At 49.8% G+C, this 13,841-nt stretch overlaps 1 protein-coding gene and 1 long non-coding RNA gene across 2 annotated transcripts; both read left to right on the top strand.

The window, feature by feature from the left end:
- Positions 1–265: 265 nt before the first annotated feature.
- On the top strand, positions 266–3,188 carry LOC138849376 (uncharacterized). The gene is made up of 2 exons (XR_011388173.1): positions 266–449; positions 2,934–3,188. It is a non-coding gene; the product is annotated as an uncharacterized lncRNA (long non-coding RNA).
- A 2,356-nt stretch (positions 3,189–5,544) lies between these two features.
- On the top strand, positions 5,545–10,398 carry ZIC1 (Zic family member 1). The gene is made up of 3 exons (XM_051818701.2): positions 5,545–6,853; positions 8,313–8,476; positions 9,165–10,398. The coding sequence occupies exons 1-3, from the start codon at positions 5,872–5,874 to the stop codon at positions 9,360–9,362; spliced, it is 1,344 nt and encodes a 447-aa protein (XP_051674661.1). The 5' UTR covers positions 5,545–5,871; the 3' UTR covers positions 9,363–10,398.
- Positions 10,399–13,841: the final 3,443 nt, after the last annotated feature.

The following is a 13,841-nucleotide window of genomic DNA, read 5'->3' as shown; positions in this document are numbered from 1 at the left end:
CTTTGTGTGTTACCAACCCACAGGCGTGCAAACAAATATTGCAGAGGTCGGGCTAAGGCAAGCAACAGGGACCCCAAGAGGTTCTCTGCAGCAGCTCTATCACACGGCCTGTGCAGGGAACCAAGGTACACCTCTTTGCTTCAAACTCTGACACCACTTAGCATGCCAGTTATTCTGCTGAAACAGGGGTGAAGAATTTGGGCACACTCCCTGGACCTGAGGTCTCCACCAGCCCTGGATATTGGCACTTCCAACACAGCTCGGCTTTTGGTTTCCCCCAAATACTTGTTCCTGAAACATCTCCCCACACCAGCAAGCCATCAGATCACCAGTCGGAAGCATATCCTGGATACTTGGAATCTGCCTTCCTTCCAGCACCTTGAGAAGACAGGAAAGGGTGCCGGGGAGCCCCAGTGACTGATAGTGCCCTCCGGCTGAGAACCAAGAAGGTGGGGCAGTGGGTACCGTTTTTTTTTTTTTTTTTGGGCGGGGGGGGGGGGGGCTGGGGAAGGTTGCGCATTGTGAGGTCGACCTAGCCAGCAGGCCTGCCCCAGGTCAGAGGTCAGCCTCAGGCGGGGTCTTCAGTTTCAGAGTTACTCCACTCTGATGAATCGGCAAACTAGGCAGAGATGGCTCGCCTGCCCCTCTGAGGGAGCTTGGGCCTGGCGAGAACACGGCAAAGGCCCTAGAGGCTGACTGCGACTTCCCCAGCCATAGGAGACCGGCTTCAGCTTTTGCCCACTGCCACCTCCAGCTGCAACCCCACCCTGTACCTCTCTATCTCCCCTCTCTCTATGTGGCCCTGATACGCCAGGAAGTTGAGCTGAGAGATTGGGTCCTCATTGTCCCGCTCCCTAGAGGGAGGAACCTGGGTTCCCGCTGCTGCGGGCTGATGGCTGGGCAACCTCCGAGCTGAGGGGACCTGCAGACTAGACATTTACTCCCTTTAAGCTTCCTCCCTCAATCTGCATGAGACTGAGACCAACAGGGAAACCGGGGCAGGGATATATGTAGCTTCCATGCCAATGCTGCTAGGGAGAAATACGACCTTGGAATCCAAAAAGAGTTCCCTATGAAGTTGGTGCCCGTGGCAGTGCAGCCCTCCTACACCCTCCTCTCCATTCCTAAAATTCACTAGCTGCCAACTGTTCCTATGTTCCATTCATCAACTTCAAACTTTCAGGCCCAGCCTTTGAGCCAGTGTTAGCTATTTTTTCACAACAACCCTATTTCCTCCTTACTTGTCTCTAATTTCCAGTGCTCCCGCACCTAAGATAGTGGCCAGAGTCCTGGGGGCTGAGGCCTGCTCCTCAGTCGCATTCAGGAGAAAAGAAGCCAAGTCCCAAACCCGTGGCTGGCCGCGCACAGAGAGCCAATTCAGCGGTCAGTGTCCTGAGGCAGCGCCTGGACGAGCGAGGGCAAGAAGCCGGCCCCGAAGGCGGACCCAGCCGGCATCTGCAGTTAGGTTAGCGCGAAGAAGTTCTATCACGTTGCATTCAGCCTGGCTAATTTGGCTCTTTGACCCTGGGCAGGAGAAGCCGAGAAGCTCCGCACTAGCCCTGTGGGGGCAGGGTGGAGAAGCTGCCTACACGGGGTCCCCTCCCTGCACCTGCCCTTGCTCACTCCCCTAGAGAAAAAGCTCCAGGCCGTGATATCCCCTTCTCGTGCCCACTGTGAGGCACCCAGGCAATTTACAAGGAAGGGAGGGAAGGCAGGAGGGCAACAAGCTGCTCTTGGTCCCCGTGCCAGTGGGAGCTCCATTTGTCCCCCTTGTTCCCTCCTCCTCCAGGGTAGAAGGGATGGGCTCATCCTCAACATGGCCCTTCCGTGGAAGGGTCCCCCCCTCCCCTTTGTGGCAGTGGGGTGGGGCCTGTATCCATGGGGGGGGGGCAATGAAAGGAGAGACGGGGGAAAAGTCCGGCTGGGCCTCTTCCCCCAGCGGGGCTTGGGTGCTAGTAGCCCCCGTAAGGGCGCCTGCGACCCGGCTGTTGTGGGGACAGGTTTCCTCTATTTGCCCCCTGGACTCAGGCACTTACCCCGCTCCACCTGTTGCCCGGATCGCCTCATTTCTGCATATCACTTCGGGGTGGCCGAGGGGGGACCACAAACCCCTGCAAGCCTCTCTTTTGTGGTTCCATCGAGGCGGTCATCCTTCATTTCTCCTTTTCCAGCTTTCGGGAAGCAGTTAGGGAATGTATGATGAAGCAGAAATGAGCCGTCAGGATGATATTTTAATGGCTTATATGTCACGTTGGTGCATGTGGCTTTGAACTGGAGCCGCTCGCGTTTCCTGCAGAGAGCGCCGCAAATCCCACTTGATAACTTCTACAACCCACAACTTTTTTTTTTTTCCTCCTTACATTCACTCTTGCCTTGTATATTTGGATGTATTTCCTAAAAATACCCTCTTGTCAATATCCCCGTTGGCTTTTCCACGGACTGGAGAGGAGAAGACTGACTTTTCTTTTTTGAAGAATTATTTTTCCCTCTCCCCCTCCCAACGGCTGCCCTTCCCCCTCAGGTCCCCTCCCTTGTTTTTTTTTTTTTTTTTTGAAAGGCAGGCGAGGTGGGTTTTCAATATTTGTTCACCCCCGTGAGAGCAGTAAGTCTCTAGAGAAAACTTCTCTGCAGATAGGACTTTTACAACTCCCAGGGAAGGAAGTGAGGTTCAACTTCCCCTTGTAGGTGACAGAAAAAACGAGAGGCTCAGATATATCTTTTTTTTTTTACAAAGTGTGCAATAGTTAAAAAAAAAAAAACAACCTCAAGCCCCAGCCTTTTCCCTCCACACCTCACTCCATTCCACTCAAAGTTGGTGGGGAATGCTGAACTGCTGAGCTGCTGGACTCGGACTTGTTGCTGGGGACAGAATATTTGATTTGATTTGATTTTCTTTTCTTTTTTTTTCCCCATCTCGAATTTCTATTTCCCAGCACAAGCATAAGTGCTCTGCAAGGTCCTGACACCGGGAAACCATCCCGGGTGCACAAGCCGACTTCTGAGTCTGGAGGGCTCAGGGAAAAGATGGCCCATCTCGCCAACCCCAAAAGAGAATTTAATCGGTGAGAAGAGCAGAAAACCTGAAACTCGAGGAGCTGCCGCCGCAGACCCTGCCTTCCTCAGCCAGTGCGGCCAGCACTAGCGACTGGGCAAAAAAAAAAAAAAAAAAAATCATTTTCATTTTCCTCTCCCCGGGGCACTGGTGAGTTTCCTAACGGGGCGCCTGTGAAAGGATGAGTTGAGGTTTCTTTGTCTGGAAAAAGAGTTTAGGGCTCTGATTCAGCTGCAAAGAAGCCAAATGAAGTTAGAAACAAAGGGCAAATTGAAGGATTCCGACTCTTGGCTTTTTGTGTTTTCCTTACTAGAAAATAATTAGACCTAATGAATATGCAGGCACTTGGGCTAAACCCTCGGCCCGGCTGCTGGGTTTTAAACAGAGCTGCGGAGAAATGCAACCTTCATCCCCCAACCCCCCCGCATCCGTGTGCATTTTTTGAAATGCATAAATGTTGCTCCGCTTAATTGATTGAGTCACAGGGATTTTTTTTTTTTTTGCCTGCTTTTAAGTGCCATAGTCCTCTACCTTTCAACAATCATTTTAATATATAGTCAATGGCTCTTTGTGGACAGGACAAAAAGCAACTACGCGCAGTTGTTGAATAGACTTTGCGCTGGGCAAAGACAGGTTAATCGAGGGCCGCATCGCGAAAACAAGCGAGTGTTGTATGTTTGCACTGAATCCAAATGTCTGCATTTTCCTAACTAAATCAAAGGGAGTGTTATTTCTTTTTCTGCTCACTCATCTGAAGGTAAGTAAATTTTCTCTGGCGATCAAAAGCCTGGTCGGCAACAAAGACCGCGCCCGCTTTTTCCACCGTCCTGGTGTGGCGAGTTGCGGAATTTCAATAACTGTGACAAGGGTGACTGATTTGTGAACTAGAAAAGGTTTGAATGTCACAAAATTTACATTGGTCCTATCTATCCGGGATTTAAATACCAAAAAAAAAAAAAAAAGTATTCGGGGATCTCTAGGGAGCTTTGGGCAGCCCAGAGGAACAATGGCGTGTCGGGAAATTTACAGTTTTACCTGAATGAAAGGGGCCAGCGTTGGGAACAGGGGTGCAGACAGAGGGGGGTGGCGGGGGCAGCCAGGGGAGAAAAGAAAAAGGGAGAGAAGACACGAGAGCGGGGTGGGGGGGAGGGGGGGAGAAAACCGGCTATGACGCTTCCAGTTTGCCTTTTAAAAACAACCCACCGACCTTAGTAACTGGAAAGTTAAGAACTCCCATGCACCTGCGTTTGCTGGGGGAGGGGGTGAAGAAGGGCGCGGAGAAAGTCTAACCTATGGGACACCAGTGAGAAACCTTGAGGCCACTGGTTACCCCGAGAAATCACATCTCTAGTCCAGAGAACGGAGTGTCCGTGTGCTCCGGAGACCTTACACCATAAACCGGAGGGGACCGGGCAAGAGGAAAGCAAACTTCAAAAGGAGCAAACAACAAAAGCTTCCCTGGCTGCCCTTGGAAGGGGGAAAGAGGGGGGAAGAAAAGAAAAGAAAGTTGCTGAATCGGGACATTCTGGAAGTGCCTTTGCTGCGGCCGCCAGCCCCATCCCCGCCTCCTGCTCTCCTAGACGCGCGAAGTCTCTCGCCACTCATCCAGGAGCCGGGCTGCGTTTGCGGGAGAGAGGGAGGGAAAGAGAGAGAGAGAGAGAGAGAGAGAGAGAGAGAGAGAGAGAGAGAGAAGGAAGACGGGGAAGAGATGTATATGACTACGAGAAGGAAAAGAAACCCGGGAAAAAAATTTCCGTGAGAAGAGGGAAAAAATTTGGCTAAAAAAAAAAAAAAAGTTGCTACTCCTGGCAGCCCTGTTTGTCAAAAGGGGATGTCAAGAGCTTTACAATACCTGGGATTGATGAGGCGGGCGGGCCAATGAGCGGCGCGCGGCGCCTCTGCGCGCCCTCCGTTGGCGCGGCGGCCGCGCGCGGGGGGAGTGCGGGCACACCAATGGGCGTCCGCGTCGGCAGCACGTGACGCCTCCCCCTGCTCCCATTCATCAAGGGGGGGACGGTGTCGTCCTTTCAATTCATTTATCTGCAGGAATGATTGCTGCTATCAGTCTCGCGCTCACCGCCCGGCTGAGGAGGTGAAAGTTTCTCCCCAGGAAGATAAACCGCAAAAGACAATATTGTGCATGATTTGCGCCTTTTCTTTGGCTTTTTCTTTCTTTCTTCTACCCCCATCTTTTATTTTCTTTCTTTTTTCTTTTCTTTTTCTTTCTTTTCTTTTTCTTTTTTTTCTGCAAAAAAAAGCAGAGGGGGGGGTGGAAAAAAAAGGAGAGTGAAAGAGCGAGGAGGCGAGCCTGAGCGAAAGGAGCGAGAGAGGAAAGAAAGGGCGAGGGGCTGGTGGAGAAGTGAGGAGGGGCGCGCGGCGGAGGCAGGGCGAGCAGTCGCGGCTCCGGCGCGCACATTCCTCTATGCTACAAATCCGGGAGGAAGTTTTTTGGGGGGCTGAGATGCTCCATGCCTTTCCCCGGGCAGCCTTGACGCGGGGCCCTCACGGCAGAGACTGAGCGACGAGAAATTGCGAGCCGGGCCAGCGGGGTTTGCGCGGCGGAGGCTGGATACCGCCGCACTCGCGGCCCACAGCCGTCCGGCTTCCCCGCGCTCCGCCCGGCGGGCGCCGGGGCGCGCCGCACCGCTGCCTGCAGGCTAAGACTTCGCGAGGTGGGTGGACTCCCCCTCCCTCCTCCTCTTCTTCCTCCTCTTCCTCCGCCTCCCGGTCCTCCTCCTCCTCCTCCTCCCTGTTTTCCCTCCTCGGCGGGCGAGGGTGGGGGGGGCGGGGGAGGCCGGGGCTCGCCCCGAGCAGCCACGATGCTCCTGGACGCCGGCCCCCAGTATCCTGCGATCGGTGTGACCACCTTTGGTGCGTCCCGCCACCACTCGGCGGGCGACGTGGCCGAGCGAGACGTGGGCCTGGGCATCAACCCGTTCGCCGACGGCATGGGCGCCTTCAAGCTGAACCCCAGTTCGCACGAGCTGGCCTCGGCCGGCCAGACGGCCTTCACGTCGCAGGCGCCCGGCTACGCGGCTGCAGCGGCCCTGGGCCATCACCACCACCCTGGCCACGTCGGCTCCTATTCCAGCGCAGCTTTCAACTCCACGCGGGACTTTCTGTTCCGCAACCGGGGCTTCGGCGACGCAGCTGCGGCGGCCAGCGCACAGCACAGCCTCTTCGCCGCTTCGGCCGGAGGCTTCGGGGGCCCACACGGCCACACGGACGCCGCGGGCCACCTCCTTTTCCCGGGGCTTCACGAGCAGGCGGCCGGCCACGCGTCGCCCAACGTGGTCAACGGGCAGATGCGGCTCGGCTTCTCGGGGGACATGTACCCGCGGCCCGAGCAGTACGGCCAGGTGACTAGCCCGCGCTCCGAGCACTACGCCGCGCCACAGCTGCACGGCTATGGGCCCATGAACGTGAACATGGCCGCGCATCACGGCGCCGGCGCCTTCTTCCGCTATATGCGCCAACCCATCAAGCAAGAGCTCATCTGTAAGTGGATCGAGCCGGAGCAGCTGGCCAACCCCAAAAAGTCGTGCAACAAAACTTTCAGCACCATGCACGAGCTGGTCACGCACGTCACCGTGGAGCACGTCGGCGGCCCGGAGCAGAGTAACCACATCTGCTTCTGGGAGGAGTGTCCGCGCGAGGGCAAGCCCTTCAAAGCCAAATACAAACTGGTCAACCACATCCGCGTGCACACGGGCGAGAAACCCTTCCCCTGCCCCTTCCCTGGCTGCGGCAAGGTCTTCGCGCGCTCCGAGAACTTAAAGATCCACAAAAGGACGCACACAGGTACGGAAAACGCTGTACGACCCTACCCTCCACTCCCACCCCAGTCCCCATCCCTGGCCTGGGACCCCAAATCCGAAAAGTCGGAGGCCTGGCGGCAGAATCTCAGCCTCAGGGGCGTCCGGGGGTCAGGTTCAGCCAAGTGTGCGCTGATGTTTAGCCTGGAGCTTGAAATTATGGAAAACCAGAGAGAGCGAGTGAGAGAGAGCGAGCAGAGGACAAGGATTTGGGGATACAGATTTTTTAACATGAGGAATATAAAGGTCCGAGAGAAATGAAAAGCCAAGCCAGGGTTGGTGGAACCTTAGGGTGCTGGAAAACCAGGAGAGGTGGCTGGCGACGGAGGAGCCAGCCACTCCAGCTGCGGACAAATCGAATAGCTGCTGGGGCCAGCATCCCTCTGCATGCACTTTCCCAAAGGAAGGGGCTGAGGGCACGGAGGGGACAGGGTTAGGGGGTGTAGAAAAGAACAAACCAGAAAGGAATAAACAAAAAAGGGTTGGGGAGGGGAGGAAGTAATTTGGGACTGAGAAGGCTTTGGGGGCTTTATAAATATTTGATGAGCCAATTCTAGTGCCTGGTCTGAAAGGGGGTCTTTGGGAGTGGGGGTGGGGGGCTCAGCAGAAGGCCTGGCAGTCCTTTTGGTCAATTAAATTCTGCCAGGTGGTTTTCTAAATCTTGGGTAGCCAGAGCTGGCCTTGAAAAATCAAGTAGGCAGTGATAATATTTATAAGGATATCTTAAAAAAAAAGTTCTCAGAGTTCAAGGCTGCAGGGTAGGGTCAGGTAGGGCATTCTGGGCCTTTCAAGGCCCACAAGGCCCGAGATTCTGGACTCCTTTGCTATTCTGATTTTCTTGGGTGATGCATGAGAACCACACTGGGAACTTGGGGTTTATTGTATCAGGGAAGCACTTGTGGCATTGAGCTCCCCATCATCACTACTACCCCCCACCTCTGTCCTAAATTACGTTATAAAATGTGAGTGCATGTTGGGAGTGGGGGGAAGGAGAGAGGGGCAAAACAGCTGGAGACTCAAACCTGGACACAACAACTAGAGCTAGGAAGAAGCAACCCCTTGTCCTGGGCAGAAAACACAGCATCCAGACCTCCTGCAACTCTAAGATCTAAACAAACTTATTATTATTAATGATTAAAAAACAACCACCGCAAACAGCCCTTAAAATAAACTGTAGATCTAGTTGCATTTGGAATTAAAATAGTTTAAAAATATTTATAAAGGTCTATGACTGTACCGAAGTCCTGGGTTTGTCAAGTTGGTCATCCTGTACCGTGGCTTTTTAATTTGGCTTGACTCCTTCCGCTTGGTTGAGTGTGTGTGTATGTGTGTGTGTTGTGTGTGTGTCTCTGTGTGTGTGTGTATTTTTTTTTTTTTTTTTTTTTGCAAAGGCCAAGGGATTTGCTCTAATCGGCACGCCTCTCTTTCTCGCCTTTTCGCACCAGGGGAGAAGCCCTTCAAGTGCGAGTTCGAGGGCTGCGACCGGCGCTTCGCCAACAGCAGCGACCGCAAGAAGCACATGCACGTGCATACGAGCGACAAGCCCTATCTCTGCAAGATGTGTGACAAGTCCTACACGCACCCGAGCTCACTGCGCAAACACATGAAGGTAATCGCCCCGCTCTCGCCGCCCGCCTTCGAGGCCGGAGCCCTCTGGGCTCTCAGGCCGGGGTCAGGCGGCGGCGAGCGGTAGCCGGGCGCGGGCAACAGGAGCCAGAGGAGGCGGGGAGCCTGCGGTTCCGCTCTGTTGAGTGGCGCTGGACACACAGGGCAGGAGCTTGGAAAAAGGCATGGGGGACTCCCAAGGCCTTTTTAAACCCACGGTTTCCTAATAAATGCAAAAAAGAAGTGAGCGTTGGAGTAAAGGGATCAACAGAATTTGGCCAAGAGCTAGGGAGGCAGGTTGTAGGCAGCTCGAGTGAGGTTTGCGGACTGGGGCTGGCAGCCCGGGGCCTGAAGAGCTGGGGAGCGCTCTGCACACAAGCCTGAAGAATCTGTTCTCCTAAACCTGGGCAGGCAAAGTTGAGGGAGGGAATCGTCCCAGACCCCAGCCTCCCGCTTCCCAGACCTACTTTATTTTTTTTGCCTTGGTTGAGTCCCAGGAGCTCGGTCCGTCCCCGGAGTGTGCGGCCTCGGCCTGACTTAGGGAGGGGGGCAGCGAGCCCCAGTCCCGCCGGCTGGGCCTCCGGGGATCCGGGGCGCCGGGAGGAGAGGGGCGCGCGGCCGAGTTCACTGCGCCCCGGGCGGCCGCCGCGCTGGCGTTTTATCTCCGTAAAAACTCGACTTTATTCCCGCAGGTCCACGAATCGTCCTCGCAGGGCTCGCAGCCGTCGCCGGCAGCCAGCTCGGGCTACGAGTCCTCCACGCCGCCCACCATTGTGTCTCCCTCCACAGACAACCCAACCACCAGCTCCCTGTCGCCTTCCTCCTCGGCGGTGCACCACACGGCCGGCCACAGCGCGCTCTCTTCCAATTTTAACGAATGGTACGTTTAAAACCAGAAACAAAACACCGAACAAAACCCTATTTAAGAGACTGAACACACTCGTAGCCACACTATGACCGAAAGAACCCTGGGAACCACACAGCTCCCCCCGCCCCCAACAGACCCCGCCAGCCTGTGTTTTTTAAAATCTGCCAGTAGACCCAGGACTGAGAGAGGAAGCGTCGAGCCTTTTTAAAAATTTCCTTTCACTTTCTTTCTTTTCCTTGTGTTGGCAGCGGCTGGGTAGCGGGGGGACCGGAGGGGGTCGAGGAGGCGGCGGTCGCCTGACCAAATGCCGCCAGCCCCCAGGGCCGGTGTCTGGTCGTATTGGAACCGCGGCTCTCGGGGGGGCTTCGGGCCTTTTTTTTTTTTTTTTTTTTTTGGCTTTGCTTTCTTGTAAATACAGAATTATTAGCTTAAAACTGTACTGTTGGATTCTGTAAATAGTTATATCTCGGTTGGAGCGGGCGGGTGGGATCGTGGCGTTGTGGTCTTTGCATTGAGGGAGGGGGGAGGGGCCGGGCGGGTGGGGGGAGGGGGAGGGCTTGGGCGGCCGAAAGCCAACTGTTTGTACTGAATGGCAAGAATGTTCTAGTAAATGTGTACCAAAATGTGAATTACTTTGTACGATTACAGTCTCCACGTCGACCTAACAGAATATGGTTGGTATTAACGTGCTTTTTTTTGTATAAAGTGCAAACATTTCGTCCCAAAGTCTAAGTACTTTAGTGCAGTAAAATGTTGTTTCACGTCCTGTCAAGAATTCGTATAGTACGAGCCTGGATCTGCGTGTCAAACTGTTCCATTTGTTTATGTAAAGTGATATTAAAAAAAGATATAAACTATTACTGTCCGTGGCTTTTGGCGAAAGATACAACCACATAATGTATATAATTCCTAGTTTCCATATTTATCCGCATGTAAAGGGCCGGTTTATCCATGTTACAGCTATTCAATATTTATGGCTAGAAGAACTCGTATGTACACTTTAGTTTCCAGAACTGTTTGGTAACCTTTCGTACCTTATTAAAGATTCTTAAATCTCAGTCATTGTGGTAGGAATTTCTTCTTCACCCTCCAGCAACCTGCTGCCTCTCCTGCCAGTCTTACTGGATCTCGGGAACAGCTCTACAGTCTCCCTTGCCTTCCCTTTCTGTCATTGCAGGTCGTATAAACGTGATAAATGAACGCTACCCTGCTGGCTCTCCGAGAGGGTGTAATTAGTATTTATATCAAAATTTATGAAACAAATTTTCGGCCGCAGTATAATTTAAATGACCTTTGCAGACATAGAATAACAACCATAAAAATAACAGAAATAGATTGCACAGGCGACATCAATATTAATGTAGGCGAATTGTCAGAAGCTCAGGGGCTCGCTCTGCAGCGTTGCAAATGAACTTACAGCGGAGGGTTCCGCTGCCCCCCAAATTAAATTCTCTGGGCTGAAACGGAGTTGCAGATTTACAATATCATATTTTAAACTGCTGTCTTCAATTAAACCATTTATGGCCATAACTAATTTTCAGGATGTCGATGCATGCTTTACCAGGCCTTCCTTCTTTGTACAAAAGTAAACGTCCATAAAGCGTTTCACTTATATTTCTTCAAACGTGATGCTAATTTAAATTAATTACTTCCTGTGATATGTTATTATTCCTATAATTTTGCCACTGTTATTAGTTCTCTCAAAAAATACATCTAGGGAAGAGAATTATTTTATGTAATTTGATTATCTTTCTATCTCTTTATTTATTTCTCATTTACTTAAGAAATTCGTTCCATTGGCTGGCGTTGATACAGTAAATTTGTAAATGAGGAGACAATATAAAAAATCTAAATTACTTGTGCTTAATGACTGTAGCAGAACGCCTTTTCTCTAAATCAGATTGTCTTTCTTGCAGTTTAGTTTGATAGATTTGCAAGCTATGCTGCTTCTGCGAAGTTAGCTGTACTGATAGGAACGCGGGCTTCTTTGTCTCTGGTTGTAGCTTGCATGATCGCCCCATTAGGCAGACCGAAGATCACAAATCAGGCCCTTGGTTTGTAGCTGCAAGGGTGTGGATGTGTCAAATCGGGCAGCAGAAGCTGACCTCACTGTGAGCAAGCAGGCATGTGGACCTGCTTTTGTAATATACTCTGTTTTCAGGAAAGCGTAGGCCATGCTGATTCTCAGAAGGAAAATAAGAGGGAAAACCTCTCAAAGTATGAGAATGCCTTAAGAGATTCACATCTGTTTTAAAGTGGTATGGATTTCTCAGATCATGCCACTGACCAGTTACAAAATAAAAATGTTAAGTTCTCTTTTAAGAAGCCTTTGTTGACTTCTTCCTTTCATTGCTTGCTGTTAGTATTTGTCACCTTTAGTCAACAAAGTCTCATTTACTGAATAAGTCATTTGCTGCACTTCCCATAGCACATCAAAAACTGGGAATGGTGGTTTTAACTCTTAAAAAATGTTATTCTGATTATAACAGTAATATTGGTCTTTGATGAAAAGAGCGCCACCTTGCAAGATTTGGTGAGATTTAAGCAAGTTGAACACCTAAGCAGAAATTGCTGCCAGCTCCAAAAATTTGTGAGACCAAAAGCTGGCCCCAGTTAACTTTGGAGGTTTGAAATTCACACTGTGGTATTTGAAGTGACTCCAGACATTGGGCCCTAAAGTTAAAAAGTGATAAATAAAGGTAGCTCCTGCCTTTAAGAAAGATAACATGTCAGTGAATAATCCTTTCCCTTTTCATCAGTGATCAGTTTGTCTGGAAACCTGATATGAGTGTGACAATGATAATTATAATAACAGCACTTTATAATTTTGCTATTGCATATAAGAAAATAGTGAATGATGAGTTTATCTTTTCTTCGACCATTCTTAAAGGTAGTTTACTTTGAATTTGGGATATAAATGTCTCATTATTCATTTTGTACTTGATGATTCTTTTGCTTTAATATCAGAGTATAATAATTAAGCACACTGTGATATATGATTTAAGTAGGATATTTCAAACAAAATTTTAGGGGTAAATGTTTACTTCAAAATACTTCATATTTCAAATATTTATTTAGACCTTGGATATCAATTTTTAAAAATCCATTTGAGGAGTACTGTATTTGTGTATACTCTCATTCACAGCAAAGTAACTTTTATAACAGAAGCCAACACTTACACCAACCCCCCTTCAGCATTGTCTCCTCTAACACCCACCACAAAGAAAAAGTCATTAATGTAAGACGCCTAAAATAATGCTTCAAACTTAAATGTAGTCTATTATTTTGCTGGTACCTTTAATGTCTGCTTCTTGAGATGTATTCTTCATACTTTTCTTCATGGGCTATTAGGTTTTGAAATACATGAATGTGAACAGCGAAATATATTGTTAGACTCTATTTAGCAGGAGCTGAAGATGCTGCAAATGGCTGGTTTCTGTGTGTAGCTGTAGATTTTGATTTAGGCAGAAAGCCATCCTGGTTCATATTGTGACTGCATTGTATTCTGGATACTATCAAATGATTAGAACAGCTAACAAGTTATTAAAAACATTATATTGTGTCAACAGAAAATGCCTGAGTACAGCAATCATATTTGAGAAATGAGTTGTGGTATGTGTGTGTACAGTTATAGAGCAAGCATATAAATATACAAGCATCATTTATATGGGGGCTAAGTAATTTTCAAACATTTCAGATCCTTTGTTTTCTTCTTCAGAAGCTACCCCCAACTGCTTTAAGCATTTGCAGCTGATGATTTTGATTTTTTAAAGTCAAGCATTCAAGTTAACCTTTAAGAAGCAAACCACCTCCAAAAGAAAGATGTAACCTTTCAATTGCCCCATCTGCTTATCATTTTTTTTTTTTTTTTGGCTTTAGCTGACAATGAAAATAGCACTAACCTTCTTTGCTGATGGGCCTGGCATTTAGATATTTATATTTGTTGATTGTGAAGTTTTCTCAATGTTTAAAGGGCTGGCAACAGAAGAGGACACCACCAAATACCTCACCCAACCCCCAAACCTTCCAGAAGGTGTTTTAAGGGCAAAGCATAATCAGTGTCTTGTGCCTCTTTTGAGTCTGTACTGGTGGAGTTGGTACCTGAGCATACTGCTTTCCAGGAAGTGCTTCGGAGAGAAGGCCCCGGCCTTAAGAGCAGATGCTGTTTAAGACATTGAGGGGTGACTGTATGGGGTCTGGCACACTCCAAATGAAGGAACTGAATTTGTGCCCTTGATGGAGGTCTAGATGTGAAGATATCAGATTGTACACACTCCCAACTTACATTCCTTTCCCTTTTCTAACTTAAAATACTAACTAAAAATTTATCTTCTCCACTCTAAGAATAGGGTTCTCGCCTTCTCCTTACATCGAGTGTAATTCTTAGAACTATGTGTTTCTATTAAGGAAAAAAAGTGTTGTTTTTATAAAGATGGTCACAGTTGTTATCACTCTCTTTGGTTTTAGGATTCTTGAAAATAGAGTGGCAATGGAAAGATTG

The sequence above is a fragment of the Oryctolagus cuniculus genome, chromosome 4 (assembly GCF_964237555.1).
Source record: "Oryctolagus cuniculus chromosome 4, mOryCun1.1, whole genome shotgun sequence".
In the NCBI taxonomy this organism is placed as follows: domain Eukaryota; kingdom Metazoa; phylum Chordata; class Mammalia; order Lagomorpha; family Leporidae; genus Oryctolagus; species Oryctolagus cuniculus.
The sequence above is the reverse complement of the archived record's forward strand: the minus strand, read 5'-3'. Positions and strand labels throughout refer to the sequence as shown.

Excerpts from the sequence above, each read along its gene's own strand:
- ZIC1 (XM_051818701.2), top strand. The coding sequence starts at position 5,872 with ATGCTCCTGGACGCCGGCCCCCAGTATCCTGCGATCGGTGTGACCACC. Across the intron at positions 6,854-8,312 it reads CCACAAAAGGACGCACACAG|GGGAGAAGCCCTTCAAGTGC; the intron begins GTACGGAAAACG and ends TTTTCGCACCAG. Across the intron at positions 8,477-9,164 it reads CACTGCGCAAACACATGAAG|GTCCACGAATCGTCCTCGCA; the intron begins GTAATCGCCCCG and ends TTATTCCCGCAG.